Raw genomic sequence first — 27,223 nt, 5'->3', positions numbered from 1 at the left:
GATGGGGTCCTAAGAGACCCAGAAAATGCAAAATGGCAACAGGTTAGTACATGTAAATTATTTTACACCAAGTGCAATCTTGGAGACTTGCTGCAATTCAGGAATAAGGGGCTAATTTCTCTGGAAACGGCATGATGTCCGCCGACTGGTGCCCAAAACGGCGCCAATCAGATGGGCATCGCGCCGCCCCAAAGGTGCGGAATGCTCCGCATCTTTGGGGGCCGAGCCCCAACATTGAGGGGCTAGGCCGGCGCCAGAGGAATTTCTGCCCCGCCAGCTGGCGGAAAAGGCCTTTGGTGCCCCGCCAGCTGGCGCGGAAATGACATCTCGGGGCGGCGCATGCGCGGGAGCGTCAGCGGCCACTGACAGTTTCCCACGCATGCGCAGTGGAGGGAGTATCTTCCGCCTCCGCCATGGTGGAGACCGTAGTGGAGGCGGAAGGGAAAGAGTGCCCCCACGGCACAGGCCCGCCCGCGGATCGGTGGGCCCCGATCGCGGGCCAGGCCACCGTGGGGGCACCCCCCGGGGCCAGATCGCCCCGCGCTCCCCCCAGGACCCCGGAGCCCGCCCGAGCCGCCTTGTCCCGCCGGTAAGGTAGGTGGTTCAATTTACACCGGCGGGACAGGCAATTTATCGGCGGGACTTCGGCCCATTCGGGCCGGAGAATTGAGCGGGGGGGCCCACCAACCGGCGCGGCGCGATTCCCGCCTCCGCCGCCGAATCACCGGTGCCAGAGACTTCGGCAACCGACGGGGGGCGGGATTCACGCCAGCCCCCGGCGATTCTCCGACCCGGCGGGGGGTCGGAGAATGTCGCCCCAGATCCCGATTCCATTTAGTGGGAGGGTAACTGCCAGTCTCTTAGGCCTGCAGCTTTACTCCTGTTTTGATTCAAGGTCCAGGGATTGTCCTGTGGCAGAAAGGAGATTTGGGCAAGCTCCTACCTCAGCAGAGGTAGCACATCTTTGGAACACTGTGATGAGAGGAAAACTCACACTCATAAAACATCAGGCTATGCTGAAGGCTGGTCTGCACTTTGAATACTGCAATCAGTTTTGACCATGAGTATAAGGAATATATCCAAATAATGAAATATTCAATATATACAATACATATAATCTATTTAACATAGAATATATATAATCTATTTAATATATATTCTATTTAATATATAAATATATTTATGAAAATATAAATACAATATAAATAATCAATAACTGTCATGGATGTATTAGGTTACAGCAAACTCATATCTCACTGAATTCTCAGTATAATCTCTTCGAGTCTAGGCATGTTCAATAGGTTTTATTTTACACAGCAAATGGTCCCAGTTATGAACTGTGATCCTGAGAAATGGTGTGACACTTGAAATGCCAAGTTACAAAACATAATTAAATGTATCCATTCATTGTAAAGCAATACCTGGATAGGGTTTGCTTGTTTCCACTAGAGTTTAGAAGAGTGAGGGGTGACTTGATTTAAGTATATAAGGTCCTGAATGGTCTTGACAAGGCCATTCATAAATAGGAAGAATATTTTCCCTTGTGCAGAGGTCCAGGACTATAGAACACGGTTTTAAAATTTCTACCGAGGTAGAAAGATTCTTGTTAGGCAAGGGAGTCGAAAGTTAACGGGGGTAGATTGGAATGTGAAATTGGAAATACAAACAGATCAACCATGATCTTAATGAATGGTGGAGCAGACTTGAGGGGCCAAATGGTCTACTTTCTGCTCCTATTTCTTATGTTCTCATATTTGCACAAAGCAAACGATTCAATCAATTATAAAATTATACAGAAACTCGTGGAGTAATGTTTTGCTATCTATTACAAAAATAAAACCTTGTGGAAGTGCACTGAGAATTTATGCAGAAGGACTAGGCAGGCCTGTGCTATGTGGACCTTGTAAATGTCTTTGGGAAAGTTGTGTAAAATTTGAAGGACTAGGATATCCCTTAGGCTACCTGAACAACTACCTTGAGCTCCCTGGGGTCGGTTCCAGGTCCAGTGCTCTTTTTGATATATATTAAGGACCAGGACCTGAGTATACAGGACATCATTTCAGAGTTTGCAAATTATGTAAAATTTCGAAAAGCAGGAAGACAATGGAGATTATTATCTCCATTTGTGAAATGGGCAGAAACATGGCAGATGGAATTTAACACAGAGAAATGTGGTGCTGCACAATGTGGTAGGAAGATTGTGGAGAGGCAATATAAACTAACCGGAACAATTTTGAAAGGGGATGCAAGAACAGAGAGACCTGGGGTGTAACCACATAACCCCATATTGTATGACCTTCAAGTATTTATTCAATTCCCTTTTCAAAGTTATTGAATCTGCTTCCACCATCCTTTCTCGTCATGTATTGCATATCACAACACTTTATTGTGGAAATGTTCGTCAATCATTTTAAATGTGCATCTTTTGATGACTGACGTTTCTGCCACTCAAAACCATTCCAGATTTTGAATACATCAATCCAAACTCCCCATAATATTCTCTGTTCCAAAGAGAACAACCCCAGTTGAGAAAGCTGTCAAAAAGCATTAAGAATCCTTTTTTTTTGTAATAGAGGCAGAGAGAAAAAATGTAAGGAAACAATGTTAAACATTTCTGAAAACATTTCTTTTCGGGTGGAGTATTCTGATCAAGCTTGGGTGCCACACTTAAAGAAGGATGTAGAGCTCATTTACTAGAATGGTGCCAGGGTTGAAATATTTCAGTTCATGGAGGGACTGAAGAAACTGGGGCTGTTCTCATCAGAACAATAAATTTTAAGGGGAGATCTGAGTGCTGAAGGAGGTCATTCGACCCATCGGGACTGCACCGGCCCTTGGAAAGAGCACCCTTTCCAAGCCCACACCTCCACCCTATTACTGCAACACCACCCAACCTTTTTTTTCTTTTGGACACCAAGGGCAATTTAGTATGGCCAATCCACCTAACCTGTGGGAGGAAACCGGAGCACCCGGAGGAAACCCACGAAGCACGGGGAGAACGTGGAGACTCTGCACAGACAGTGACCCAAGCCAGGAATCGAACCTGGGACCCTGGCGCTGTGAAGCAACTGTGCTAACCACTGTACTACCATGATGCCCCAATGGATGGTTTCAAAACTTTGAATGGTTTTCAGTGGGAGAAGGATCAGTTACAAGAGGACACATATTTAGGTGCGAATTTCTGCCGAGTAGCAAAGACTTTGCTTATTAGCCAAAAGGGCACCAGAGCCCTGGATCTAGAAATCCCACCCCAAACCCGGCACCTCCTATTTTCACTGGGAAAGTGAGTGCAGGACATATTTTGCCTAACTGTAGTTCACAGAGGCAGCTGCACATTTAATAGTCCAGATGCCATGACTCAAAAGAAATGGTCATCAACCAGCTTTCGAAATGTAACTTGTGGGCTTTGCACATCAGAGGAAAAGGTCTAAATGTGCCAGAGTTCTTTGAAGAGGTAAGGTATCCTTTTGGTGGAGGTCAGGTACCCATTTCAGCTTGTTAAGAGTAGATATGAATGTGCATAAAAAGTGGATAAGATCTATGGAAGTGTCAACTTGTCAAGTAATTTAAATCTCCTTCTCCTTACACTTTTGAAATAAAGGAGCCTGCAATTGAAAAATATTGCTTGCAATGTCACTATCTGTTTGTTGACATATGCTTGAGGGTTATCATTATAGGATTACTGCTGTTTAACACTTCTATAACCCATCAATTTCACAGCAGAGAGTCTGTAAATTCACAGATTGATTTATAGTTCCAAGTGGTTATAAAGAAATGATCTGTCTTTGATGTGGAGCTATGGATGCAAATGTTTGTTTTTATAGTGGATTAAATACTTGAAAGGATTTAAATGTATTGGATGAGCATTTATCATTGAATGTTATTTTTAACACACAGAAATGTGTAATAAGTAGAGAACATTATTTCATCTCAGAATGACTCCCGAGGTCTAAACACGGTGGACAATTGATGAGTTGTCATAGGGGCTATGAAGGGCCATGGGAACAAGTGAGGATCATAGGTTAGCATGAGTTGGCATGAAGTTGACATAGGGGCTATAAAGGGACATGAAGGTGGATAAAGTAGCCAAATTTGGTGGGCATGAGGTGGCATGGGTAGGCAGGAGGGATGTGAGGGGGTGGGGCTAGATTAAATCCTAATCATGCACTTACCAGCTTGCCATCAGGATTCCCAGAGGCATCAGGATGATGATTGTTAACTCCGATAAATACATATTTTAGATGAATAAATCTATTGCAAGTCTTTATATTATTCAGGTGTATCTTTCAAGCCTGCTTCGCAGAGACAAACTCTCCCAGCTCATTCCCCTTCAGTACACCGGGCCACCAGTGCTGGCTCACTTTCGCTTATAAATAATTAATGATAATTAACAAACAGCATCCAGCACCTGTCCACCTTGTTACCTTCAAGTACTGGGCATTTAATATTCATTAAATAGAACCTATTGGATTCCAACTAGGATGTCATCTCCAAGAGCTGCTGGTCAAATGCAACAGCGCCAGTGGGAGTGGTGGCTGATGCCAGAGTTGCAGAAGACCTAGGTCACAGAGAAACCATGGAGGTCTTGGAGGAGGGGTAATTGAGACGGCTTCGTCGGAACCAGTCAGGCCATCCCTGGTGAAGGAGGGTTCAGTTTGGAGGACATGGGAGGGGACTTCCCACAGGCTTGTGATTCTGTGGAGGCCCTCCGATGCACACAGGGTTTCTGATCAGGAGGGACTGCTCACCCTTACTCATAGCCCTGCCGCTGCCTTTCACTGGTTGGCCTAAGTCCATGGCTTACCTCCATTTTGCTCTCACATTCTTAAATTCTCTGATTTTTGAAGTAACATTCTTAGTTTGGACTGCATCCATGCTGCAATGTTTAGACCTGAGATTGGGTATTTCATGGAGTGTTCCACTGACTTCATTCCACTTAAGAGCCTATGGGATAATATTTGTACCCACCCTCTAATTTTGAAATTCAAAATGGGACACGGGAACATCCAAAGGTACCTTCTTCTATCGCTCAACCATCCTGAGTTTGCACAAGAGACGAAGAAGAAAGTTAGTATCTCCTAGGACTCGTGCTGCATAGGTTGATCCTCACACACACGAGTTAAAACTGGTTCCTTTTTTTGCTCAACATTGGAGTGTCAGAAGCATCATATTCCTCTGGCGAAAAGCTCTGGAAACATCATTGTATAATTTTGTTTTTACAAGTTCAAATATTTCAGCATTGTAACATTGTTTAGTAATTTACTTCCCTAAGGTCACAGTAATACATTCTACCTGTGCTGTTGGCATTGGTTCCAGTTCTGTTGATGCAGAGTGTAGTTCCAAAGCATTTTTACTTGATGCCAGTTCGGATGGGATCCTATTTTCTGCTGACCTGAATGGGAGAAGAATTTTACTTTTATACCCAGAATTGTAACATTTAGCACATGTAGCGCATATTACGGAATGAAAATGCAATCAGAAATAGGTTCAACATTTCCATCAGACAGATGCTATAAGATCAGCTAAAAGGCAAATGGGAAATAAAATATCACACACCATTGCGGAAGTAAGGGAAAAGCTCTTTCAGTTATGTGAAGAGTCAGAGAAATGTCAAAGTATGTTTTGAACCATTGAAGCATACTAAGAACTGGCTACAAGGGACTGGGGCAGAAACGAGTTAGAGATGGATTTGGATCTTATTCGGAGACTGATCATCAGTGTGAAACTGCAGAGATTGGTCTTGAGACTGTTGCTCTTTATCTCTTTTTTATTAATAACCTGGATGTACCTGCTGGGAGCATGATCTGCAAATTTGCAGACAACATTAATCAACCCCCATGGTATTTCTTCCCCCACCCCACCATACCCCCACACATGGGATTTCCTCACCCTCCCATCCTCCAGCCGCACGGGACACCCCCACACCTCCAACCTGCGGGCCTGACTCTAAGTATTCCTCCCCGCCTGAGCTGACCACCGTCTGACTGAGAAAGAAATTATCTCCCTTAAATCGGTTGAGGTTTTTATTTATTTATTTTTTAATATAAATTTAGAGTACCCAATTCATTTTTTCCAATTAAGGGGCAATTTAGTGTGGCCAATCCACCTAACCTGCACATCTTTGGGTTGTGGAGCCGAAACTCACACAAACACGGGGAAAATGCGCAAACTCCACACGGACAGTGACCCAGGGCCTGGATTCAACCCGGCTCCTCAGCGCTGTAGTCCCAGTGCTAACCACTAAGTCACCGTGCTGCCCGGTTTTTATTTTTTTCACCTCTCCAAGAAAATCATCTGGCTTTGTGTGGGCTGGTGAGTGCACATATTGTGATAAACAAGGTATCAAAATTATATATGGGACAGAATGGATTGATCAAAGAATTTATAATTGTCCACATTGTTTGTATGCTTGTATCGAACAGCATTATGTGTGTTTATGTCGTCCTTTCCTTTTTGCACAAAATGCAGCCAAGCTTTGTAGAGATAGATTGGATTACATTGAATTAAAGTTACTGTTAGTGGCATATATTGCAAGCTACTGTTTTCTCGTTTCACTTGCCCTCGGAAATAAGTATCAGTCAGAGGCTTGGAAGCATGCAAAAAGCATTATTCGCTCACATTTTGAAAATAAATTAATTTTGCAAAGGAAACAAAAACCTAAAATGTTGTAACGATTAAACAGGCCAGTCAGCATTCAGGAAAGGTTTTTGTTCCTGTGAATTGTTTCGCTTGCAAAAATTTTAACCAAATAGTTTTAGCTTGTATATAATTGATTGTGACGCACGATCAATTACAATCAAAGACGAGTTTGTATCATAACTGAAGGCTTTAATCGACTAGAACTGTTCCCCAGCAGCTTTGGTACAGAAAATGAGGGCTCCTGGGACGGCACTGGTTCTTATACCCCGCCTGTCAGGGCGGGGCTACGTACCAAACAGCCAATGGTAAACGCCTAGGTTTAACCAATGGTCTTCAGCCTCTCGGACTGTAATACCTGATAATACCACATTTACCCCCTGTTAAAAACAGAGTCCGGCGGGGGTGGTGGCCAGTGGTAACAATCTCATTTTACATGGCATAATCAGATATGGAGGTACCATGATACCTCCTTATAGAGTTGTCAAGAATATTTACATGTAGTGTTCGTTTACAGTTAAAGTTAGCGAAGCAATCAGTCGGTCGGGTGGCCTGGTCGTCCTCCTGGATCGTCTGGGCTTCAGTGGTGATTCTGGTGGGGGTCCGGGTGCCTGCGACTCTGGGAGCGTGGCTTTGGCCTCCATGGCAGTTTCGTCAGCCCGAGGCGGCGCTAGTGGGGCAAATGGTTGACCCGAGAGAGGGGCGCCTGTAGGGGGCGGCGGTGGGTGGGAGGGACTAGGCAGGAGCGGCGGGAGGACTGACCCTCCTGTGAGGTGCTGTGGAGGGGGGGGGGGGGGGAGTAATGGTTCGGGTGCGTGTGGGGTCCCGGCGGACGCCAGGTTCCGAAGGGAGACTGTATCTTGCCGGCCGTCAGGGAACGCCACGTAGGCGTACTGGGGGTTAGCGTGCAGCAGGTGGACCCTCTCAACCAACGGGTCCGACTTGTGCGCCCGCATGTGCTTCCAAAGCAGGATGGGTGTCGCTAGTCAGGTTGGGAGCGAAGTCCCAGAGGAGGACTTCCTGGGGAAGACAAGGAGACGTTGTACAGACAGAGACCGGATGGCATGGAGGGCCTCCGGGAGGACTTCTTGCCAGCGGGAGACTGGGAGGTTCCTGGATCGTAGGGCCAGTAGAACGGTCTTCCAGACCGTTCCGTTCGCCCTCTCTACCTGACCATTTCCCCGGGGGTTGTAACTGGTCGTCCTGATTGAGGTAATGTCCCTGTTGAGCAGGAATTGACACAGTTCATCGCTCATAAAGGAGGACCCCCTATCGCTGTGTATGTAAGCGGGGAAACCGAACAGTGTAAAGATACTCTGGAGGGCCTTGATGACGGTGGTTGTGGTCATGTCTGGGCAGGGGTTGGCGAATGGAAACCGGGAGTACTCATCAATCACGTTCCGGAAATACGTGTTACGGTCGGTGGAGGGGAGGGGGCCTTTGAAGTCCATGCTGAGGCGTTCAAAGGGACGGGAAGCCTTTATCAGGTAAACCCTCTCTGGCCGGTAGAAGTGCGGTTTGCACTCCGTGCAGATTTGGCATTCCCTGGTGACGGACCTGACCTCCTCGATGGAGTAGGGCAGGTTGCGGGTCTTAATGAAGTGGAAAAAAACGAGTGACCCCCAGGTGGCAGAGGTCCTCGTGGAGGGCTCGGAGGTGGTCCACTTGTGCGGTGACACATGTGCCGCGGGACAGGGCATCAGGACGCTCGTTTAGCTTCCCAGGACGGTACAAGATCTCGTAGTTGTAGGTGGAGAGTTCTATCCTCCACCGCAAGATCTTGTCGTTTTTTATCTTTCCCCGTTGTGCATTATCGAACATGAAAGCAACCGACCGTTGTTCAGTGAGGCGAGTGAATCTACTGCCGGCCAGGTAATGCCTCCAATGCCGCACAGCTTCTACTATGGCTTGTGCCTCTTTTTCGACCGAGGAATGGCGAATTTAGGAAGCATGGAGGGTACGGGAGAAGAAGGCCACGAGTCTGCCTGCTTGGTTGAGGGTGGCCGCCAGAGCTACGTTGGACGCATCGCTCTCGACCTGGAAGGGGAGGGACTCGTCGATGGCGCGCATCGTGGCCTTTGCAATGTCTGCTTTGATGCGGCTGAAGGCATGGCGGGCTTCCGTCGACGGGGAAGGTTGTGGACTGGATTAGGGGTCAGGCTTTGTCTGCATAGTTAGGGACCCACTGGGCGTAATAACTGAAAAACCCGAGGAAGCGCTTCAGGGTTTTGGGGCAGTGCTCCATAAGGGGGCGCATGTGTTCAGGGTCGGGGCCTATAACTCCATTTTGCACTACGTAGCCGAGGATGGCTAGGCGGTCGGTGCTAAACACGCATTTATCCTTATTGTATGTTAGATTAAGGATTTTAGCGGTCTGGAGAAATTTTCAGAGATTGGTGTCGTGGTCCTGCTGGTCATGGCAGCAGATGGTGACATTATCGAGATACGGGAACGTTGCGCGTAAGCCGTACCGGTCAACCATTTGGTCCATCTCTCACTGGAAGACCGAGACCCCATTGGTGACACCAAAGGGAACCCTTAAAAATTGATAGAGCCGCCCATCTGCTTCGAAGGCAGTGTATTTGCGGTCACTAGTACGGAGGGGTAGCTGATGGTAGGCGGACTTGAGATCCACCGTGGAGAAGACCTTGTATTGCGCAATCCTGTTTACCAGGTCGGATATGCGGGGGAGAGGGTACGTGTCCAGCTGCGTAAACCTGTTGATGGTCTGACTGTAGTCAATGACCGTCCTATGTTTCTCCCCGTTCTTTACCACCACTACTTGAGCTCTCCAGGGACTGTTGCTAGCTTCAACGACCCCGTCCCTCAGTAGCCTTTGGACCTCTGACCTGATGAAGGTCTGGTCCTGGGGACTGTACCGTCTGCTCATGGTGGCGACGGGTTTGCAATTCGGGTTGAGGTTCGCAAACAGGGAAGGCGGGTCGACCTTAATGGTCGCGAGGCCGCAGACAGTAAGGGGGGGTATGGGGCCGCCGAATTTCACGGTCAGGCTTTTCTTTTTTTTAAATAAATATTTTATTGAAAATTTTTGGTCAACCAACACAGTACATTGTGCATCCTTTACACAATATTATAACAACACAAATAACAATGACCTATTTTATAAACAAAAAATGAATAAATAATAAATAACAAAAATGAAAACTAACCCTAATTGGCAACTGCCTTATCACAAGTAACACTCTCCAAAAATATAATTTAACAGTCCAATATATAATTATCTGTCGCAACGACCTATACATATTATACAGTATATATTAACAACCCTGAGAGTCCTTCTGGTTCCTCCTCCCCCCCCCCTCCTCCCCCCCCACTCCTCCCCCCCCCGATCCTGGGCTGCTGCTGCTGCCTTCTTTTTTCCATTCCATCTATCTTTCTGCGAGGTATTCGACGAACGGTTGCCACCGCCTGGTGAACCCTTGAGCCGACCCCCTTAGAACGAACTTAATCCGCTCTAGCTTTATAAACCCTGCCATGTCATTTATCCAGGTCTCCACACCGGGGGCTTGGCTTCTTTCCACATTAACAATATCCTGCGCCGGGCTACTAGGGACGCAAAGGCCAAAACATCGGCCTCTCTCGCCTCCTGCACTCCCGGCTCTTGTGCAACCCCAAATATAGCCAACCCCCAGCTTGGTTCGACCCGGACCCCCACTACTTTTGAAAGCACCTTTGTCACCCCCATCCAAAACCCCTGTAGTGCCGGGCATGACCAAAACATATGGGTATGATTCGCTGGGCTTCTCGAGCACCTTGCACACCTATCCTCCACCCCAAAAAATTTACTGAGCCGTGCTCCAGTCATATGCGCCCTGTGTAATACCTTAAACTGAATCAGGCTTAGCCTGGCACACGAGGACGACGAGTTTACCCTGCTTAGGGCATCTGCCCACAGCCCCTCCTCGATCTCCTCCCCCAGCTCTTCTTCCCATTTCCCTTTTAGTTCATCTACCATAGTCTCCCCTTCGTCCCTCATTTCCCTATATATTTCTGACACCTTACCATCCCCCACCCATGTCTTTGAGATCACTCTGTCCTGCACCTCTTGTGTCGGGAGCTGCGGGAATTCCCTCACCTGTTGCCTCGCAAAAGCCCTCAGTTGCATATACCTGAATGCATTCCCTTGGGGCAACCCATATTTCTCGGTCAGCGCTCCCAGACTCGCGAACTTCCCATCCACAAACAGATCTTTCAGTTGCGTTATTCCTGCTCTTTGCCACATTCCATATCCCCCATCCATTCCCCCCGGGGCAAACCTATGGTTGTTTCTTATCGGGGACCCCCCCCAAGGCTCCAGTCTTTCCCCTATGCCGCCTCCACTGTCCCAAAATCTTCAGTGTAGCCACCACCACCGGGCTTGTGGTGTAGTTCCTCGGTGAGAACGGCAATGGGGCTGTCACCATAGCCTGTAGGCTAGTCCCCCTAGAGGACGCCCTCTCTAATCTCTCCCACGCCGCTCCCTCCTCCTCTCCCATCCGCTTACTTACCATTGAAATATTAGCGGCCCAATAATACTCACTTAGGCTCGGTAGTGCCAGCCCCCCGCTATCCCTGCTACGCTGTAAGAATCCCTTCCTCACTCTCGGGGTCTTCCCGGCCCACACAAAACCCATGATGCTCTTTTCAATCATTTTTTAAAAAGCCTTCGTGATCACCACTGGGAGGCACTGAAACACAAAGAGGAATCTCGGGAGGACCACCATCTTAACCGCCTGCACCCTCCCTGCCAGTGACAGGGATACCATATCCCATCTCTTGAAATCCTCCTCCATTTGTTCCACCAACCGCGTTAAATTTAACCTATGCAATGTGCCCCAATTCTTGGCTATCTGGATCCCCAGGTAACGAAAGTCCCTTGTTACCGTCCTCAACGGTAGGTCCTCTATTTCTCTACTCTGCTCCCCTGGATGCACCACAAACAACTCACTTTTCCCCATGTTCAATTTATACCCTGAAAAATCCCCAAACTCCCCAAGTATCCGCATTATTTCTGGCATCCCCTCCGCCGGGTCTGCCACGTATAGTAGCAAATCATCCGCATACAAAGATACCCGGTGTTCTTCTCCTCCTCTAAGTACTCCCCTCCACTTCTTGGAACCCCTCAACGCTATCGCCAGGGGCTCAATCGCCAGTGCAAACAATAATGGGAAGTCTTACAACACCAGGTTAAAGTCCACCAGGTTTGTTACGATGTCACTCGCTTTCGGAGCGCTGCTCCTTCCTCAGGTGAATGAAGAGGTCTGTTCCAGAAACACATATATAGACAAATTCAAGGATGCCAAACAATGCTAGGAATGCGAGCATTAGCAGGTGATTAAATCTTTACAGATCCAGAGATGGGGTAACCCCAGGTTAAAGAGGTGTGAATTGTCTCAAGCCAGGACAGTTGGTAGGATTTCGCAGGCCAGATGGTGGGGGATGAATGTAATGTGACATGAATCCCAGGTCCCGGTTGAGGCCGCACTCATGTGTGCGGAACTTGGCTATAAGTTTCTGCTCGGCGATTCTGCGTTGTCGCGGGTCCTGAAGGCCGCCTTGGAGAACGCTTACCCGGAGATCAGAGGCTGAATGCCCTTGACTGCTGAAGTGTTCCCCGACTGGAAGGGAACATTCCTGCCTGGTGATTGTTGTGCGATGTCCGTTCATTCGTTGTCGCAGCGTCTGCATGGTCTCGCCCATGTACCACGCTTCGGGACATCCTTTCCTGCAGCGTATGAGGTAGACAACGTTGGCCGAGTCGCACGAGTATGTACCGCGTACCTGGTGGGTGGTGTTCTCACGTGTAATAGTGGTATCCATGTCGATGATCTGGCACGTCTTGCAGAGATTACCATGACAGGGTTGTGTGGTGTCGTGGTCACTGTTCTGAAGACTGGGTAGTTTGCTGCAAACAATGGTTCGTTTGAGGTTGCGCGGTTGTTTGAAGGCAAGTAGTGGGGGTGTGGGGATGACCTTGGCAAGATGTTCATCGTCATCAATGACGTGTTGAAGGCTGTGAAGAAGATGACGTAGTTTCTCCGCTCCGGGGAAGTACTGGACGACGAAGGGTATTCTGTCGGTTGTGTCCCATGTTTGTCTTCTGAGGAAGTCGGTCCGGTTTTTCGCTGTGGCGCGTTGGAACTGTCGATCGATGAGTCGAGTGCCATATCCCGTTCGTACGAGGGCATCTTTCAACGTCTGTAGATGTCTGTTACGCTCCTCCTCGTCTGAGCAGATCCTGTGTATACGGAGAGCTTGTCCATAGGGGATGGCTTCTTTAATGTGTTTAGGGTGGAAGCTGGAGAAGTGGAGCATCATGAGGTTATCCGTGGGTTTGCGGTAAAGCGAAGTGCTGAGGTGACCGTCCTTGATGGAGACGAGTGTGTCCAAGAATGCAACTGATTTTGGAGAGTAGTCCATGGTGAGTCTGATGGTTGGATGGAACTTATTAATGTCATTGTGCAGTCGTTTCAGTGATTCTTCGCCGTGGGTCCAAAGGAAAAAAATGTCATCGATGTATATAGAACATAGAACATAGAACAATACAGCGCAGTACAGGCCCTTCGGCCCACGATGTTGCACCGAAACAAAAGCCATCTAACCTACACTATGCCATTATCATCCATATGTTTATCCAATAAACTTTTAAATGCCCTCAATGTTGGCGAGTTCACTACTGTAGCAGGTAGGGCATTCCACGGCCTCACTACTCTTTGCGTAAAGAACCTACCTCTGACCTCTGTCCTATATCTATTACCCCTCAGTTTAAAGTTATGTCCCCTCGTGCCAGCCATATCCATCCGCGGGAGAAGGCTCTCACTGTCCACCCTATCCAACCCCCAGATACACAGTATCTGGTGTATAACATCGGTTGAAGGTCTTGTGCGGTGAGTAGGTCCTGTTCAAACTTGTGCATGAAGATGTTGGCGTATTGGGGTGCGAATTTGGTCCCCATGGCTGTTCCGTGCGTCTGAATGAAGAACTTGTTGTCGAAGGTGAAGACGTAGTGATCCAGAATGAAGCGGATGAGTTGCAGAATTGCGTCTGGAGATTGGCAGTTGTCGGTGTTGAGTACTGAGGCTGTTGCAGCAATGCCGTCGTCATGGGGGATGCTGAGGACTTCGATTTCGATCCTCTGCTGAGGACTTCGATTTCATCTGGTTGAAGGGTGTAGTCTGACAAGTTGACAATAGATTTCCCTGTATTGTTTTATCTCCACATCATGGCTACCATCGACACCGCAAACTGCCGGCTCAAAGTGGAGAGGATCTCCAGGAAGATCGCGCATATAGACACTGACATTAAGTTTCTACAAAGATGCAAGAAAGCAGACAAGATCCCGAAAGGGCTACAGATCACAAACCCACTCAAGTCGACCTACAACACAGACTTCGCTGAGGGACTCTGCCATCGCAACTCTCTCACACTCCTCAACCACCTCGTCCGCCAGCTCTACAGCAGACGACGCAACCTGGAAACCAAGATAGAGGCCATATTCTCAACTTGCGCTCAGGATGCAGCAGACCAGCTGCGGAACACCGCCAAACAGATGAGACAACAATACTATGCCACCTATATGCATACCAAGAACAGAAAGCTTGAGAAACTTGGCATCACCACCGGCAGCAACCAAGCCACCCCCGGTGTCACAGTAGAAAACAATACAGGGCAATCTATTGTCAACTTGTCAGACTACACCCTTCAACCAGACGAAATCGAAGTCCTCAGCAGAGGGCTTAATTTCTGCACCACCACCAAAATGGACCCCATCAGTCTCGCGGCAGACACGGAGGAATTCATCAGGCGAATGAGGCTCCGGGAATTCTTCCACAGACCCCAAGAGGCCAACAGCAAACCCAAGCAGACTACCAATGAACCGGAACAGCAGACCGAGAGATCTGCGGTGCGGCAACCGAAGAGGAAAGAGTCGAATTGGACCCCTCCGGAAGGCCGCTGCCTTAGACTCGACATGTATGCTCAAGCCGTCAGGAGTCGCGTCAATGCCAGATTCATCAGTCGCATTCACAAGACAACCCCGAACGTCACCCAAGCACAACGCAATGCCATCCGCGCTCTCAAGACCAACCACAGCATCGTCATCAAACCAGCAGACAAAGGGGGGGCCACTGTCGTACTGAACAGAACGGACTACTGCAAAGAAGTATACCGACAACTGAACAACCAAGAACACTACAGACAGTTACCCGCAGATCCGACCAAGGAACACATCCGCCAACTTAACAGACTGATCAAGACCTTGGATCCAGATCTTCAGAGCACCCTACGTGCTCTCATCCCACGTACTCCCCGCATTGGAGATCTCTACTGCCTCCCAAAAATACATAAGGCCAACACACCAGGCCGCCCTATCGTTTCAGGCAATGGGACCCTGTGTGAGAACCTCTCTGGCTACATTGAGGGCATCTTGAAACCCATCATACAAGGTACACCCAGCTTCTGTCGCGACACGACGGACTTCCTACAGAAACTCAGCACCCATGGACCAGTTGAACCAGGAACATTCCTCGTCACAATGGACGTCTCGGCACTCTACACCAGCATCCCCCATGACGACGGCATTGCTGCAACAGCCTCAGTACTCAACACCGACAACTGCCAATCTCCAGACGCAATTCTGCAACTCATCCGCTTCATTCTGGATCACTACGTCTTCACCTTCGACAACAAGTTCTTCATTCAGATGCACGGAACAGCCATGGGGACCAAATTCGCACCCCAATACGCCAACATCTTCATGCACAAGTTTGAACAGGACCTACTCACCGCACAGGACCTTCAACCGATGTTATACACCAGATACATCAATGACATTTTTTTCCTTTGGACCCACGGCGAAGAATCACTGAAACGACTACACAATGACATTAATAAGTTCCATCCAACCATCAGACTCACCATGGACTACTCTCCAAAATCAGTTGCATTCTTGGACACACTCGTCTCCATCAAGGACGGTCACCTCAGCACTTCGCTTTACCGCAAACCCACGGATAACCTCATGATGCTCCACTTCTCCAGCTTCCACCCTAAACACATTAAAGAAGCCATCCTCTATGGACAAGCTCTCCGTATACACAGGATCTGCTCAGACGAGGAGGAGCGTAACAGACATCTACAGACGTTGAAAGATGCCCTCGTACGAACGGGATATGGCACTCGACTCATCGATCGACAGTTCCAACGCGCCACAGCGAAAAACCGGACCGACCTCCTCAGAAGACAAACATGGGACACAACCGACAGAATACCCTTCGTCGTCCAGTACTTCCCCGGAGCGGAGAAACTACGTCATCTTCTTCACAGCATTCAACACGTCATTGATGACGATGAACATCTTGCCAAGGTCATCCCCACGCCCCCACTACTTGCCTTCAAACAACCGCGCAACCTCAAACGAACCATTGTTTGCAGCAAACTACCCAGTCTTCAGAACAGTGACCACGACACCACACAACCCTGTCATGGTAATCTCTGCAAGACGTGCCAGATCATCGACATGGATACTACTATTACACGTGAGAACACCACCCACCAGGTACGCGGTACATACTCGTGCGACTCGGCCAACGTTGTCTACCTCATACGCTGCAGGAAAGGATGTCCCGAAGCGTGGTACATTGGCGAGACCATGCAGACGCTGCGACAACGAATGAACGGACATCGCGCAACAATCACCAGGCAGGAATGTTCCCTTCCAGTCGGGGAACACTTCAGCAGTCAAGGGCATTCAGCCTCTGATCTCCGGGTAAGCGTTCTCCAAGGCGGCCTTCAGGACCCGCGACAACGCAGAATCGCCGAGCAGAAACTTATAGCCAAGTTCCGCACACATGAGTGCGGCCTCAACCGGGACCTGGGATTCATGTCACATTACATTCATCCCCCACCATCTGGCCTGCGAAATCCTACCAACTGTCCTGGCTTGAGACAATTCACACCTCTTTAACCTGGGGTTACCCCATCTCTGGATCTGTAAAGATTTAATCACCTGCTAATGCTCGCATTCCTAGCATTGTTTGGCATCCTTGAATTTGTCTATATATGTGTTTCTGGAACAGACCTCTTCATTCACCTGAGGAAGGAGCAGCGCTCCGAAAGCTAGTGACATCGAAACAAACCTGTTGGACTTTAACCTGGTGTTGTAAGACTTCGTACTGTGCTCACCCCAGTCCAACGCCGGCATCTCCACAACAATAATGGGGACAGAGGGCATCCCTGTCTTGTCCCTCTATGGAGCCGAAAATATGCAGATCCCCGTCCATTCGTGACCACGCTCGCCATCAGGGCCCTATACAACAGCTGCACCCATCTAACATACCCCTCTCCAAAACCAAATCTCCTCAACACCTCCCACAAATAATCCCACTCCACTCTATCAAATGCTTTCTCGGCATCCATCGCCACTACTATGTCCGTTTCCCCCTCTGGTGGGGCCATCATCATTACCCCTAACAGCCTCCGTATATTCGTGTTCAGCTGTCTCCCTTTCACAAACCCAGTTTGGTCCTCGTGGACCACCCCCGGTACACATTCCTCTATTCTCATTGCCATTACCTTGGCCAGAATCTTGGCATCTACATTTAGGAGGGAAATAGGTCTATAGGACCCGCATTGTAGCGGGTCCTTTTCCTTCTTTAAGAGAAGCGATATCGTTGCTTCAGACATAGTCGGGGGCAGTTGTCCCCTTTCCTTTGCCTCATTAAAGGTCGTCGTCAATACCGGGGCGAGCAAGTCCACATATTTTCTATAGAATTCGACTGGGAATCCATCCGGTCCCGGGGCCTTTCCCGCCTGCATGCTCCTAATTACTTTCACCACTTCTTCTACCTCGATCTGTGCTCCCAGTCCCACCCTTTCCTGCTCTTCCACCTTGGGAAATTCCAGCCGATCCAAGAAGCCCATCATTCTCTCCCTCCCATCCGGGGGTTGAGCTTCATATAATTTTTTATAAAATGTCTTGAACACTCCATTCACTCTCTCCGCTCCCCACTCCATCTCTCCTTCCTCATCCCTCACTCCCCCTATTTCCCTCGCTGCTCCCCTTTTCCTCAATTGGTGTGCCAGCAACCTGCTCGCCTTCTCCCCATATTCGTATTGTACACCCTGTGCCTTCCTCCATTGTGCCTCTGCAGTGCCCGTAGTCAGCAAGTCAAATTCTACATGTAGCCTTTGCCTTTCCCTGTACAGTCCCTCCTCCGGTGCTTCCGCATATTGTCTGTCCACCCTCAAAAGTTCTTGCAGCAACCGCTCCCGTTCCTTACTCTCCTGCTTCCCTTTATGTGCCCTTATTGATATCAGCTCCCCTCTAACCACCGCCTTCAGCGCCTCCCAGACCACTCCCACCTGGACCTCCCCATTATCATTGAGTTCCAAGTACTTTTCAATGCACCCCCTCACCCTTAGACACACCCCCTCATCTGCCATTAGTCCCATGTCCATTCTCCAGGGTGGGCGCCCTCCTGTTTCCTCCCCTATCTCCAAGTCTACCCAGTGTGGAGCGTGATCCGAAATGGCTATAGCCGTATACTCCGTTCCCCTCACCTTCGGGATCAACGCCCAGCACAAAAAAGTCTATTCGCGAGTAGACTTTATGGACATAGGAGAAAAACGAGAACTCCTTACTCCTAGGTCTGCTAAATCTCCACGGGTCTACACCTCCCATCTGCTCCATAAAACCTTTAAGTACCTTGGCTGCTGCCGGCCTCCTTCCAGTCCTGGACTTCGACCTATCCAGCCCTGGTTCCAACACCGTATTAAAATCTCCCCTCATTATCAGCTTTCCCATCTCTAGGTCCGGAATGCGTCCTAGCAGCACGGTAGCACAAGTGATTAGCACTGTGGCTTCACAGCGCCAGGGTCCCAGGTTCGATTCCCCGCTGGGTCACTGTCTGTGCGGAGTTTGCACGTTCTCCCCGTGTCCGCGTGGGTTTCCTCCGGGTGCTCCGGTTTCCTCCCACAGTCCAAAGACGTGCAGGTTAGGTGGATTGGCCATGCTAAATTACCCGTAGTGTCCATAAGGGTTGGGAGGGGTTATTGGGTTGCGGGGATAAGGTGGAAGTGAGGGATTAATGTGGGTCGGTGCAGACTCGATGGGCCGAATGGCCTCCTTCTGCACTGTATGTTCTATGTAATCTATGTAATCCGCCTCATAAAATTGGCATCATCCCAGTTTGGGGCATATACGTTTACCAAAACCACCGTCTCCCCCTGTAGTTTGCCACTCACCATCACGTATCTGCCCCCGTTATCCGCCACTATAGTCTTTGCCTCGAACGGTCAGGCTTTTCAAGTTACATTGGAAGTCCAACCCCAGGAGTGAAGCCACGCAGAGATGCGGCAGGACATAAAGGTGGAAATTGTTGAACTTCCTGCCTTGGACCGTGAGGTTTGCTAGGCAGAACCCCTTTATCTCCACCGAGTGTGACCCAGAGGCCAGGGAGATTCTCTGGTTTACAGAGTGGGTAACAAGTGATAACAAGCGCCTTACCGTGTCGGGGTGTATAAAACTTTCCGTGCTCCCAGAGTCGATCAGGCAAGACGTCTCGTGGCCGTTGATGAAGACCGTCATTGTTGCAGTTGCGAGTGTCCAATGTTGATTTTGGTCCAGAGTCACTGAGGCCAGATGAAGCAGTTGCGGGTTTTGATCGGGCAGCGTGCTGTCGGCCGAGCTGGGGGCTTAGGGCCCCATCCAAGATGGCGCCTCCCATGGGTTACACATGGTGGTCGGAGATGGACAAAATGGCGGCGGGGACGGATAAAATGGCGGCGCCCATCCGTCCAGCGTGGAGTCCGGGGGGCAAGATGGCCGTGCCCGTGGGTCGCATGTGGCCCAAGGATAGGGGGGTGGCGGTGAGTGCTGGCCGCCTGGGGCCCGAAGGGAGGTTTGCCGCGGCAGTCCGGAGTCGCTGGAGACCGCGGCCACGGCTCGTGCCTGGCAGACCCCCACAAAGTGGCCCTTCTTGCCGCACCCTTTGCAGGTGGCGGTGCGGGCCAGGCAGCGCGGGCGGGGTGCTTCGCCTGCCCGCAGAAGAAACAGTGGGGCCTGACGGAGTTAGCGGGCCGTCTTACGGCGCAGGCCTGCAGGAACAGGGGAAGGTCTGTGGGGCTGCCGCTGCGGGATGCCATACAGCCTAGGGGGCCACAGCGTGGTCGGGCGCATAGGACTGCGTGTTTCTGGAGGCAACATCCACGGACCCTGCCAGGGCCCGTGCCTCTCGAAGTCCCAGGGTGTCTTTTTCCAAGAGTCTTTGGCGGATCTCTGAGGAGCTCATACCTGCTACGAAGGCATTCCGGATTAAAAGTTCTGTGTGCTCGCTCCCCGAAACTTGCGGGCAGCCACAGTTTCTGCCCAGCACCAGTAGCGCACGGTAGAATTCCTCCAACGATTCCCCGGGGCTTTGCCGTCTAGTTGCAAGCATGTGACGTGCGTAGACCTGATTTACAGGGCGGATATAATGTCCTTTCAGCAGTTCGATCGCGGCATCGTAATCCTCCGCCTCCTCGACGAGGGTGAAGGTTCCAGGGCTTACCCTTGAGTGCAGGAGATGTAGTTTCTGTTCTCCTGAGGGGGTGCCTCCGGCCGTCTCGAGGTTGCCTTTAAAGCACACCAGCCAGTGCTTAAATATCGCCGCCGAGTTCTCTGCGTGCGGGCTGAGTTGTAGACACTCCAGTGTGATTCGGAGATCCATCCTTTCAGCTTAAGTGTAGTCGATTAAATTGATGCACGATCAATTACAATCAAAGACGAGGTTGTATCATAACTGAAGGCTTTAATCGACTAGAACTGTTCCCCAGCAGCTTCGGTACAGAAAATGAGGGCTGCTGGGACGGCACCGGTTCTTATACCCTGCCTGTCCGGGCGGGACTCCGTACCAAACAGCCAATGGTGAACTCCTCGGTTTAACCAATGGTCTTCAGCCTCTCGGACTGTAGTACCTGATAATACCACATTCATCCCCTGTTAAAAAAGAGTCCGGCGGGGGTGGTGGCCAGTGGTAACAATCTCATTTAACATGGTATAATCAGATATGGAGGTACCGTGATACCTCCTTACAGAGTTGTAATACCTGATAATACCACAGTTCGTGACATGTTATTTTCTGCCCAAGTGTGTTTGGAGTAAATGGTCTGTACCCCATGTATTTTACTCTGGAAGTTTAGGTATTAGTAGTGTGTTATGATTTGTTAATGGCAGAGAACAGCAGTGCAGCTTTAAGATCATAGCGGGCTCAGCCTGGTTATGGACACTGCTACATCCCCGTGGAAGCAAGAACAAGTGATGGGGAGAAGCCCACATTGCATCATGCACCCTGGCTGCATATAGGTCAATGGATCTTTGGCTACCCCACCAGATTTTCTGATCGCCTGCGACGGTTCCCAGCACAAGTGGGACCAGAAAATCCTGGCCACCATCTTGCATAACATTTTTACAGTGCAAGACTGATTAGTTAGGATTGATGTGGAGATGTCGGTGTTGGGCACAGTAAGAAGTCTTACAACACCAGGTTAAAGTCCAAAAGGTATGTTTACAGTCACTTCATCAGGTGAGTGATCTGTTGGACTTTAACCTGGTGTTGTAAGATTAGTTAGGAGGCAGACAATGGGAAACCATCTCTTGAGTAATATTGTTCATTCCTCACTGAAGTTGTAAATGAAAGGTTCTTACTAGCGAAGGAAGAGATAGTGCACAGATCCACAAGGTGGCGCAAAATGAACAGCATACCAGCCCTTGAGCAAGTTGCCACTACTAAATTGATTAGTATAGAAGGTGCTATTTACCATGAGAATTCCTGGGAGGCTGCCCTGTTGGAACGCCTCCTTTCTGAAACCCATTGATCCTCAGGATTCTTCGCACTTTGCAGATTCACTTCTTCCCATTTCTCTAAATGTGGGGGCACACTGACTGAACAAAGATTAGAAGAAACATTGTTATTGCTGTGGAAATAAAAAGTATTTAGCTTACATTCTGCTGTTGATTGACAATAAATTATAAATTCTTCAGACAGTAGACAACTTGGATCTTTCTTTCACCTTATGCAAGGTAATTGAAACTTTATTCATTTGATAAAAATAGTTTCCCCTCCCACTTAAGGAGAAACGTTAGTTACCAGTACAACTTACTGGTGGTCAACTGAGCAAAGCTGAGGGCAGCACGGTGGCACAGTGGTAGCACTGCAGTCTCACGGCGTCGAGGTCCCAGGTTCGATCCCGGCTCTGGGTCACTGTCTGTGTGGAGTTTGCACATTCTCCCCGTGTTTGCGTGGGTTTCGCCCCCACAACCCAAAGATGTGCAAGGTAGGTGGATTGAACACACTAAATTGCCCCTTAATTGGAAAACAAAAATTATTGGGTACTCTAAATTTATTTTTAAAAAACTGAGCAAAGTTGGTGTCAGTCAGCAAATCCACTGACATTGAAATTAGAATTTCGATGGCACGGTGGCGCAGTGTTTAGCACTGCTGCCTCACAGCACCAGGACCCAGGTTTAATTCCGGCCTTGGGTGACTGTGCGAAGTTTGCACTTTCTCCCTGTGAGTTTTCTCCGGGTTCTCCAGTTTCCCCTCTCAGTCCAGAGATATGCTGCTTAGGATGGACTGGCCATGCTAAATTGTTCTTTAGTGTCCAACGATGTGCAGGTTAGGTTACGGGGATAGTGCGGGGGAGTAGACCTGGGTAGAGTGCTCTTTCGGAGGGTTGGTACAGACTCAATGGGATGAATAGCCTCCTTCTGCGCTGTAGGGATTCTATGAATATTGTATTTCTCCTTCAAAGTTATGTCCAGAAACCCAGAAACTTCCTTTCTATCATTTTGTGAGACAACCAGTCAGTTTTGTGAATAATCAATTAACTTAATTATAGTTATGTACTCCTTGATAGAAAGCTGCTTAAAATTTCTATGATAGAAAATTGGCAACATTGTAATAAATAGCTAGTTAATAAAAAAGGCTGCTTGTAATGCATTTTACTTGACATAAGAACCACGTAGCAATATTGCATCACACACTGTGAATTATCATTGAAAGAAACAGGATAGAAGCACCAAGGTTAGCAGTAAGTAGTAAAATTCTTTAGAAGAACTCAAAAATTAAGAATCAAAATAACTATCGCAGTAAGAATGGGCAATGCTGCAAAATGTAGTTTAATCACGTCCCTCAATTACAGATTCTTCATAAAAACCAAGATGTGCCATATATTTTTCACAGAAAACGACAATAAAGGGAATCTACATGGCATAAAATGCAGCAATTTCATCCTGACAGAAGAATTTTAAACGATAATATTGAAAAGGTAAGTTCGTCGCTGTGCTCAATGTTGAATGTAAGAACTACATGAAAAGGTATATAAAAGGACCATCTAAAATGTCTAAAGACACTCCAGTGTGATTAACAATGGAGTAGAAAATTATTCTAATTACATGTTTTCCAAGTAGAAAACAGAGGCAAAAGAAAATCAGCTTTTAGGTTTGACATCCCATGCCTACACAGAGCCGTAAAGTGGCTTTCCCAGGCATTCTGGACAGTTGTATATGTGCTAATTATGGAGCTTACATCGATGGTGCTCTGTGTAAAATCTGATCTTGATGTGCTGAGCCAGTCCAACACCAAATTCTTCAGCGGTTCCCGACTGCTTTCCTGAATTCACAGTGGGGCCAATCATCCCATTCCCCAACCATTGTCCAATTGTCAGTGAGGCAAGAAGCCCATGTTCCCTATCGGCAATACACAAGGCATGCAGGGCATGGCAGGTTCTAACAGCTATCACATAAATGTTACTGACATCCAAGGCTCAAAGCTTAAGGCACTGTTTCAGAATAAGGGTGTAGCGCACAAAGACTCCATGAGACGAATAGAGTGAAGTCGATGAGGCTTTATTAAGCGTGTCTGTTCCCCCGCAGCTCGATTGTAAACTGGCCTGCGGGGGAAGACTCCGGCTTCTTATACTTCGCCTTCAGGGCGGAGCTTGAGGTCAACGGCCAACCAGGACCCGGGATCTGTCAGCCAATGACATTAGGGCTTCCAGTCCCACATGACCCCCAATACATACTACCACATTCACCCCTTGTCAAAAATGAACCCGGCGGGGTGATGCTTCGTATGGTGGTAAGGGTTTACAGGGCTGGTCCTGGGAGGATAAAACATTCACATGGCAATACAGTATTGGACAATTTTGTCCTGTTGCAATTATTTACAGAGGGTATAGGAAGAAAGCAAAATGTTCTTGTGAACAGTCCATATTTGTTTTACATCGACGCCACGAGTCGGTCGGGCGGTCTGGTCGTCCGTGTCGATCGCCTCGGCCCCGGCGGTGGTGGTGGTGCTTGTACCAGTGTTGTCGCCTCCAGGAGCCGTACGGTTTCAGCTTGGGCTTGATTCTTGGTCGGAGCTGAGGGGAGGGGAACCGATCCTCCTGGGAAGGGGGCGGTCGCGGGGTGCGGCAGTGGCAGGAAGGGGGGGGTTGGGTTGATGGTGTCGGGGGGTGTGCGTGTTGCCGGCGGGTGCCAGATCCCGCAGGGAGACCGTGTCCTGTCGGCCGTCGGGGTACTCCACGTAGGCGTACTGGGGGTTCGCGTGGAGGAGGTGAACCCTTTCGACCAATGGGTCCGCCTTATGTGCCCGCACATGATTTCGGAGCAGGATGGGTCCTGGGGCCGCCAGCCAGGTCGGCAGCGACGTTCCAGAGGAGGACCTCCTAGGGAAGACACGGAGACGCTCATGCGGCGTTTGATTAGTGCTCGTACATAATAACGACCGGATGGAATGGAGAGCGTCCGGGAGGACCTCCTGCCACCTTGAAACTGGGAGGTCCCTGGACCGTAGGGCCAGTAGGACGGCCTTCCAGACCGTGCCGTTCTCCCTTTCTACTTGCCCGTCCCCCCGGGGGTTGTAGCTGGTCGTCCTGCTTGAGGCTGTGCCCTTGCTGAGCAGGAACTGGCGCAGCTCGTCACTCATGAAGGAGGACCCCCTGTCGCTGTGGACGTATGCGGGGTAACCGAACAGTGTGAAGATGCTGTTCAGGGCTTTAATGACTGTGGCCGCGGTCATGTCAGAGCAGGGAATGGCAAAAGGGAAGCGGGAGTATTCGTCCACTACGTTAAGAAAATATGCGTTGCGGTCGGTGGAGGGGAGGGGCCCTTTGAAATCGAGACTGAGGCGCTCGAAGGGGTGGGAAGCCTTAATCAGGTGCGCTCCATCTGGCCTGAAAAAATGCGGCTTGCATTCCGCGCAGATGTGGCAGTCCCTCGTGACTGTACGGACCTCCTCTAAGGAGTATGGGAGATTGCGGGACTTGATGAAGTGGTAAAACCGAGTGACCCCCGGGTGGCAGAGGTCCTCGTGGAGGGTTTTGGAGGCAGTTAATTTGTGCGTTGGCACATGTGCCGCGGGATAGGGTATCGGACGGCTCGTTCAGCTTTCCGGGACGATACAAGATCTCGTAGTTGAAGGTGGAGAGCTCGATCCTCCACCTTAAGATCTTGTCGTTTTTGATTTTGCCCCGCAGTGCATTATCGAACATGAAGGCTACCGACCGTTGGTCGGTGAGGAGAGTGAATCTCCTGCCGGGCAGGTAATGCCTCCAATGTCGCACCGCTTCCACTATGGCTTGGGCTTCCTTTTCCACTGAGGAGTGGCGGATTTCTGAGGCGTGGAGGGTCCGGGAGAAAAAGGCCACGGGTCTGCCCGCTTGGTTAAGGGTGGCCGCTAGAGCTACGTCGGAGGCGTCGCTCTCGACCTGGAAGGGGAGGGACTCGTCGATGGCGCGCATCGTGGCCTTTGCGATATCCGCTTTGATGCGGCTGAAGGCCTGGCAAGCCTCTGTCGACAGAGGGAAGGTCGTGGTCTGTATTAGGGGGCGGGCCTTGTCTGCGTACTGGGGGACCCACTGGGCGTAGTACGAAAAGAACCCCAAGCAGCGTTTCAGGGCTTTTGGGCAGTGCGGGAGGGGAAATTCCATGAGTGCGCGCATACGTTCGGGGTCGGGGCCTATTAGCCCATTGCGTACTATGTAGCCCAGAATGGCTAGCCGGTCGGTGCTAAAAACGCACTTGTCCTCGTTGTACGTGAGGTTCAAGGCTTTGGCGGTCTGGAGGAATTTCTGGAGGTTGGCGTCGTGGTCCTGCTGATCGTGGCCGCAGATGGTTACATTGTCGAGATACGGGAACGTGGCCCGCAACCCATGTTGATCAACCATTCGGTCCATCTCCCGTTGGAAGACCGAGACCCCGTTTGTGACGCCAAAAGGGACCCGTAGGAAATGGTATAATCGCCCGTCTGCCTCGAAGGCTGTGTACTTGCGGTCACTTGGGCGGATGGGGAGCTGATGGTAGGCGGACTTGAGGTCCACGGTGGAGAAGACTTTATATTGGGCAATCCGATTGACCATGTCAGATATGCGGGGGAGAGGGTACGCGTCTAGTAGTGTGTACCTGTTGATGGTCTGGCTATAGTCAATGACCATCCTTTGTTTCTCCCCTGTCTTCACTACTACCACCTGCGCTCTCCAGGGACTATTGCTGGCCTGGATTATGCCCTCCTTTAGTAGCCGCTGGACTTCGGACCGAATGAAGGTCCGGTCCTGGGCGCTGTACCGTCTGCTCCTAGTGGCGACGGGTTTGCAATCCGGGGTGAGGTTCGCAAACAAGGACGGGGGTTGCACTTTGAGGGTTGCGAGGCCGCAGATAGTGAGTGGGGGTATGGGGCCACCGAATTTGAACGTAAGGCTCTGTAGATTACATTGGAAATCTAATCCCAGCAAGGTGGGGGCACAGAGTTGGGGAAGGACGTTAAGTTTGTAGTTTTTGAACTCCCTCCCCTGCACCGTTAGGGTAACTATGCAGAATCCCTGGATCTGTACGGAGTGGGATCCTGCAGCTCGGCAAATCTTTTGTGCGCTGGGATAGGTGGTTAAGGAACAGCGTCTTACCGTGTCGGGGTGTATAAAGCTTTCCGTGCTCCCGGAGTCGACTAGGCATGGCGTCTCGTGGCCGTTTATTAGTACCGTTGTCGTCGTCGTCTGGAGTGTCCGGGGCCGAGCCTGATCGAGCGTAATCGAAGCGAGCCGTGGTTGTAGTAGTGGAGTGGGGTCCGTTGTTGCCGTCCAAGATGGCGTCGGGGATGAACAAAATGGCCGCCCCCATACATCGCACGTGGCTGGGGGGTCACAAGATGGCGGCGGGGGTGGACAAAATGGCCGCCCCCATGCGTCGTACAGGTCTGGGGCGGTCCAAGATGGCGGCGCCCCTCCTCCCCTCGTGGTGGTCGGGACCCAAAATGGCGGCGTCTGCGGGTCGCACATGGTGTGCTGGGGGGGCTGGGGAGCGCTAGGACCGCGGGCGCTAGGACCGCGCGGAGCTCCCTCACCGCGAGCGCTAGGACCTCGAGCGCTAGGACCGCGCGGAGCTCCCTCACCGGGGACAGCGGTGGTCGGGGTCCAAGTAGGTGGCGCCGGCGGGTCAGGCGTGGGGCTGCGAGCGCACGAACGGGGGTTAGGTGGCGTTAGGGACGCGAAAAACTCCCTCCTCTCCGTGGGGAGTGTTGGCCGGGACCCAAAGCGGTAGCGCTGGCGGCGGGTC

The 27,223-nt window shown here is 50.1% G+C and overlaps 1 protein-coding gene and 1 long non-coding RNA gene across 4 annotated transcripts in view; one reads left to right on the top strand and one right to left on the bottom strand.

The window, feature by feature from the left end:
- Positions 1 to 27,223, bottom strand: part of LOC140389799 (PEX5-related protein-like) — a 293,828-nt gene that overhangs the window by 63,200 nt on the left and 203,405 nt on the right. For all 3 annotated transcript variants that reach the window (XM_072474334.1, XM_072474335.1, XM_072474336.1), the window contains 2 exons: positions 21,433 to 21,556; positions 5,293 to 5,392 (listed from right to left, as the gene is read on the bottom strand). In XM_072474334.1, the coding sequence (XP_072330435.1) occupies positions 5,293 to 5,392; positions 21,433 to 21,556 (224 nt within the window). The remainder of the gene's footprint in view (positions 1 to 5,292; positions 5,393 to 21,432; positions 21,557 to 27,223) is intronic.
- Positions 1 to 27,223, top strand: part of LOC140389800 (uncharacterized) — a 42,747-nt gene that overhangs the window by 2,543 nt on the left and 12,981 nt on the right. Inside the window, exon 2 of the long non-coding RNA XR_011934481.1 lies at positions 22,857 to 22,941. This is a non-coding gene — a long non-coding RNA (uncharacterized lncRNA). The remainder of the gene's footprint in view (positions 1 to 22,856; positions 22,942 to 27,223) is intronic.

This window comes from Scyliorhinus torazame, chromosome 14 (genome assembly GCF_047496885.1).
Source record: "Scyliorhinus torazame isolate Kashiwa2021f chromosome 14, sScyTor2.1, whole genome shotgun sequence".
NCBI lineage: Eukaryota > Metazoa > Chordata > Chondrichthyes > Carcharhiniformes > Scyliorhinidae > Scyliorhinus > Scyliorhinus torazame.
The sequence above is the reverse complement of the archived record's forward strand: the minus strand, read 5'-3'. Positions and strand labels throughout refer to the sequence as shown.